Genomic DNA, 6,439 nt, shown 5'->3' with positions numbered 1-6,439 from the left:
CTACTTAGCTGAACATTTTTGCCATTTACACTTTCTATCTATTATAATATTAAAGATAATAACCAAAAACAGTAAAATTTCATAAAAATGAACTATTTCGGACAGTAACCCTACAATGGGTGGTCCAATTTGGTCTGAAAATTTCATAACAGATAGATTTTGACTTATTCATCACTTTAACTCCATGTCACTTTTGTTCTAACTGCTATAGTTTTTGAGATAAAAGACACAAAAATGCATTTGACCACTATGTTCTATTTTTAGCCATGGCGGCCACGTTTGTTAACTTTTTTGTAGATTTTACTTTGCTGAACAGTTTTGCTGTATACAGTTTATCTTTATCTTCAATAATATTCAAGATAATAACCAAAAACTGCAAAATATTTTTTAAATTACCAATTTAGTGGCAGCAACCCAACAATGGATTGTTCGGTTCGTCTGAAAGTTTCAGGGCTGATACATCTTGATCTATTGAAAATTTTTAACCCGTCAGATTTGCTCTAAATCTTTTAGTTTTTGAGATATAAGCCAAAAAGTGCATTTGGCCCCTATGTTCTATTTTTAGCCATGGCGGCCATATTTGTTGATGGATCAAAACTTCGGATACAATTTATAAACAAGATACCTTAAGGAACATTCAGTTAAAGTTTGAAGGTATTTTGCCCTGTAGTTTCAGAGGAGAAGATTCTTGAAATAGTTTACGACGACGACGACGGACGCCAAGTGATGGCATAAGCTAAAATGGCCCTCGAAGGGCCAGGCCATCGTTTCACAAAAAATCGTACGACTATCTTAGATCGTACGTCGGTCGTATGTCAAATCGTAAGTTTTTGACCGTTTCATAAAAAATCGTAAATAAGATTTTGTCGTAGATTCGATCGTAAACTTACGAGTGGTAAATGGTAGTCGTAAGTCAAAATGTAGTGGCTTAACCTGTTGACATTTTCTTAAAATCAACAACATTACATTATCTTATAGAAAAATTAAGTTCCATGAACAGAAGACATATATTCATGTTATTTTGTCCCAATCATAAGTAACTGAAATTTTAAATTCCCAAAGCAATCGTAAATTTATCATTCCTACATTTGATTTTTAATTAATTGAAACATTAAAAACGAGCACCTTGATTCCAAATTACGTACATATAAGCTATGTCAAGCTAAAATTGTAATCATCCTCGATAATGCATGTCCTGCGTTTATACACTAGGTATACGGCGGAGGACGGTGCCCTTTATTTAACAGAAATTTTCATGCAAACTACGATTAATTGCAAACAAGTATACCAGTCCAGGAATTGAGAAAACAGTAATTTGAATACATGCATGTCACGAATCACATGATGTAGTGGGGTAGAGTTGTATATTATGAACGTAAGTTTAGTCGTAAACGTAAGTCGTACGTTTTTTTTGTGAAACGCTAGCCAGGTGAGCTAAAAAAGGTTACAAACTGTCAGGTAATGGTATTAAGTGCTACAATGAGTTAATTGAGGATTTTGGTCATGTTGATTTATTTGTAGATCTTATCCTGATGTTCTTGCTTGCTCCTTACAGTTTCTATGTATTTTAGTTTTCTTTATTATTTCCAAAACGCTAAATTTTTATTTAAGTTGTTAACGAAGGGCATTTATCCTATAAAAGAAATACAAAAGATACCAAAGGGATATTCAAACTCACAAGTCGAAAACGAACTGACAATGTCATTGCAAAACAATTATGAAAAAAGACCAAAAGACAAACAACAGTATACAAGATACAACAGACTGAGTAATACGAACCGCACAAAAAAAACCGGAGTTGCTCTTAGGTACTCCGACATGGGCCTGTTCCACATTTGACATCGGTCGTGTTGCTCATGTTAGTACAAGCAAGGTGATACGTCTAATTCAGTAGGTCACATTCGAGTAAAAGAGTACGGGATTGTTACTAAAATAGTTGGAACATATAAGTCGTCATCTGTAAAACAGACGGTTAACCAACTTGTGATGGCGTTTGTAAAACTCGAAGGTAGGATTTCAAAGTGTCGATTAACTATTCCATTTCCCTGATTTTTTTGTGTATTATATATTGAAAATCTTGCTGTTTACAGTTTCTCTCCGTTATAATTTGGAAGATAATACTTATCTAAACACGGTTAGAAAAAAAATAATCATTTAAGGGCAGTAACTCTTACATAAAATACGATTGACAATTTCGATGTAAGTCTTTTCATTTGTAGATCTGGGTTATCTGATCGTTTTCACAATTTTCAGCTTCTCTCTATCTATGATAATTTCAAGATGATTGCCGGCATTATCTAATAAGGTGTCGATTGACAATTTTGGTTGATTCCCTCATTTATAAATCTTATCTTGCTTATTATTTTTGCTATTAACAGATTCTCTCTATCATATTTTTTTTAAGATAATTGCCAAAAAACGTAAGAAATTGATAAAAAAGCAACATCATACAGGAAGTCGATTGACAATTTCGGTCATGTTAACTTGTTTATAAATCTTAGCTTGCTCAGTATTAGTTGTCATCAGTTTCCCTCCTACCTGTTATTGTCTTCAAGCAAACAACAAAAACGGCGAAACACTGGCAAAACTTGTATTTTAAGGAAACTCCAAACATAAAAGGAGTCAATATAATTAATAATCAATTGATTGATTGATTGATTGGTGTTTAACGCCACTTTCAACACTATTGTGCTATTACGTGGCGGTCAGTTTTTATTGGTGAAGGAAGCCAGAGTGCACAGACAGAACCACCGACCTTCGGTAGGAAAACTGACAATCATATTCAATTAATATTGGGAGTTGAGTGCACATGCCCCGTACGGGATTCGAACTCACAACCTCATTATGAGCATAAGGAATTTCATCTGATAATTTATAAGAAAAAGGGTAGCGGGTATATCTTGATATTCTGAACTGTTTAGCCCCTGCTAGATTTTTCTGTCTATTACGGTTGACAAGATATTAAATAATAACTTGAATTTTACCAATTATTTATTCATAGCCTTTGAGGCCATGTTTTTTTTATTGGCAGGACTACACAAGAATGCACGCATTGTCGTGCTAAGCATACCCCACTCGTAATTTAAAGTATCAGAAAACAGGAAGTTGGTGTCAGAAAGCTCTCACACGTAACACCTCATCCCTGTCAAGCTGCTGCCCATATATAAAGTCACTCTGTTCAGTTTGTTTTCGATAAAAGTGTGGTGAACATAGTTGTTCTTATCCAAGTTTTGAAAAGTTCAAATATCGGCAAACAGTACATAGGTGTCTCACAGATCCAAAAAGCATCCGCACGTTACAACTCATCATTGTCAATCTTGAATCACACATTTCCTTGAGTACGTACCGTCCCTAGGTGTAGTAGAGAAACCTACGCTATTCTCAAAACCTATTTCTGCAGTATATATTATTTTCTGTGAACAACACTGAACTTTTGTAGCTTTTATGTTTGTTTTTCTCTGAATCAAGTACGAGGAGGTTTGCGAGAACTTTAAAGTTCACAATCCTAGAGAATTATTCCTTGCTGCCAGCTGTTGCTGCTAAAAAAACAAATATATACATTCCCAATAATAAAATATGAAAAATTTATAGCAAAAAAAAATAATGTAATAATATAAAAATGCAGATAAATTCAGGTGAGATGACATTTTCCACATCTCTGCAGTAGCAACCCTTATATCCTTTTTTTATTCATGAAATAACCTGTATGAATTTATAATCTATATTAAGGTGAATGTTATGTTAAAATATATAAGGTAATCGATCTTTATCTTTATAAGGGGAGCTTATTTAATTAAGTATGAGGAAATAGTTTACCTGTGCTGTCATGGCCTCGCCGGTGAATGAATGCGATGTTTATACATGTCCCATATGTTTAGAAACACTTAAATCTCCTAAAAGTTTACCATGTTTACATAATTTTTGTGAAATATGCATCGGTGAGTTTATTCTATCAACAGAACGTCGATCAGGACATAAACTTTCGAGTTACCCTTGTCCCGTTTGTAGATTAGTTGTTACGCCCATCAACCCAGAAAACGATACTTCGAAGTGGGTATCGTCTCTTCCGCACAGTTTACAAATGGGTCTATCAGAAAGTACGAAACAGGAATGCAACATGTGCAAAAAGCAAAACAATTTGAATACAGCAACACACTGGTGTCGGGACTGTGTTGAAGCGTTTTGCGAGGTGTGTTTACGTCTCCATAATCTTATGAAGTTTTCTGCAGATCATAAAGTTGTGAAAATCGAAGAAATAAAAATGTGCGCTAGCGGAAGCGAGTCTGATTTCAGTCTAATTTCTGATTCGTGTCCGATTCACAAATCAAAAATCTTGGAAGCGTTCTGTTTTGGCCATCAGAAACTATGCTGCGTGCTCTGTCTAACATTGCTACATAGAAAATGTGAAACTGTTCATGCTATTGATGAAATTCAATATCTGAACAAAAGTAGTATATTGTCATCGCTGGAATCGGAACTAATCGAAATGAAAAATAAAGTAGATGAATTAAAAGAGGCAAAATGGCTCCACAAGGAAAAACTAGACGTCGTCTTCACAGAAATGGAATTAAACGCGAGAAAACATGTTGTATGTTTGAAAGAGAAACTAGATAGTCTATTGGACGTCTTTATAAAGAAACTGAACTTAACACGTGACGAACAGAGACTGTCTTCTGAAGAAAAGACGGAGGTAATTGATAAACTCTCGAGTTATATTGAACAATTACAAAACGTGTCAAAAACGGCCCAAGAGCATTGTAATTTAAATCAAACATTTATTTTCTTTGAAAAATCCAAAATTCAGCTTAAATCTGTAGTCCAGGAGGCAAGGGAGGAAATCAATATACAGTCAGTTAATAATGCTGAATTTATTTTTAGCAAAACACTGGACCAAGTTTCAAGTGTTGATTCTCTTGGTGATATTAAGTTTTCAAGATCTAATTCGATTGATAGTGATGAATTTACTAGACAGTTATACCCGTTAAAAAGTTTTTTACTGGACAAAAGTAGGCCTCCACTTTCTTATTACAACATTTCGTTTAACCATAATAAGACGGTTAATTTAAAAGGCTTTACCATATACGGATGTGTTTTTGCTTCGGAGACCATAGTTATTTTAGGTGGAAGTGAGACATGTAAAGGGGTTTTAACAGGAAACATTAAGGCTCTTGACATAGCAACTGGAAATATCACATCAGAATATATTATCGCGGAAACTGTCAAAAGACTTGCTTATGATTTCGAGAGTGCATCTCTATTTGTTTCATGCTATGGTTCAAAACTGCAATATTTGAAGTTTGTCAAAGATTTCAGGGCACGAGTAAATCTAGAAAGAATTACTAACAGCGTTGGAGGTACATGTGTATTTGAAAAGAATTTGTATGTAATTGTTGAAAAAGCCGTGCAAAAAGTAAGCATCGAAAAGTTAAAGGAAGACGTCATTCTAGAAACATGTTTTAAGACTGATACCGTCTGTACATCTCTTAATGGACTTGAAATTGACTGCAAGAATAAACGTTTACTATACACATCTTCCGATTTTGGGGTAGTGTGTTCGTCATTAGAGGGTCATACAATCTTTTCGTATAAAGATAAGAATATGAAAAGTTATTGCTTAGCCATCTTTTCACAAGGAGACATATTAATAGGTGATAACAGTGGCTCGGTACATGTTTTATCAAAAGACGGTAAACAAAGAAGAACTGTTATCAAGAAATGTAAAAAAGTGGTCCCCATTTGGGATATTTGTTTAGACAAATCTAATACGAGTTCGGTTATTTGTGGACCTGACTTCATGGAAATATATGACATTGTTTCTACTAAATAAAAGATATATCATTTGAAGATATCGTTAGAAGTTTGATATAAAACTGATTAATTATCGATCAGTATACTTAAGTACAGATACATATAGCAGTAAAAGTTAGAAAAATGCAAAAAAAAAATTAATAATGCTTTAATTCTCAATTTTAAAGTTTCTTTAGGGATAAAATAGTCATTGGCCAGGAGTCTAAAACATTTTGTTAGTGGTTTAAAGTTATAATATGCCCAACTAGTTGTATGTTTAAATGTTATTGTTATATATTTTGTTTTTGTAATCATTATTTCATTTCATGTCGCAAACCCAAAATCATGTGGTTTAATCACTTAACTAAAATATTGAATTAAATTATGAATAAAAAAAAATGAATGCTTCAATGTTGGGTGTTTGATACTACTTTCAGCACACAATGCAATATAATAGTAATCAGTTTACTAGTATATTGGTGGAGGAAGCTGGAGAAAACCTCCAATCTTCGGCAAGAAAAACCTAGTAAATTGCCATGGGCGGGGCTGGAACTCACAACCACAGTGCTGAGGTGCTGGTGTTCACTGAAGATAAACTACTGACCCCTTGGCCACGAGACCCCTGAATTAAAAAGAAAAGTATGGGATACGT

At 34.0% G+C, this 6,439-nt stretch overlaps 1 protein-coding gene across 1 annotated transcript; it reads left to right on the top strand.

Moving 5' to 3' along the window:
* The first annotated feature begins 3,814 nt into the window (after positions 1-3,814).
* On the top strand, positions 3,815-6,187 carry LOC127702075 (E3 ubiquitin-protein ligase TRIM33-like). Its single transcript, XM_052206081.1, has one exon. The coding sequence runs from the start codon at positions 3,827-3,829 to the stop codon at positions 5,825-5,827; it is 2,001 nt and encodes a 666-aa protein (XP_052062041.1). The 5' UTR covers positions 3,815-3,826; the 3' UTR covers positions 5,828-6,187.
* Positions 6,188-6,439: the final 252 nt, after the last annotated feature.

Source organism: Mytilus californianus, unplaced genomic scaffold (assembly GCF_021869535.1).
Source record: "Mytilus californianus isolate M0D057914Y unplaced genomic scaffold, xbMytCali1.0.p SCAF_5, whole genome shotgun sequence".
Taxonomy (NCBI): Eukaryota; Metazoa; Mollusca; class Bivalvia; order Mytilida; family Mytilidae; genus Mytilus; species Mytilus californianus.
This window is presented reverse-complemented; position numbering and strand designations above follow the sequence as displayed.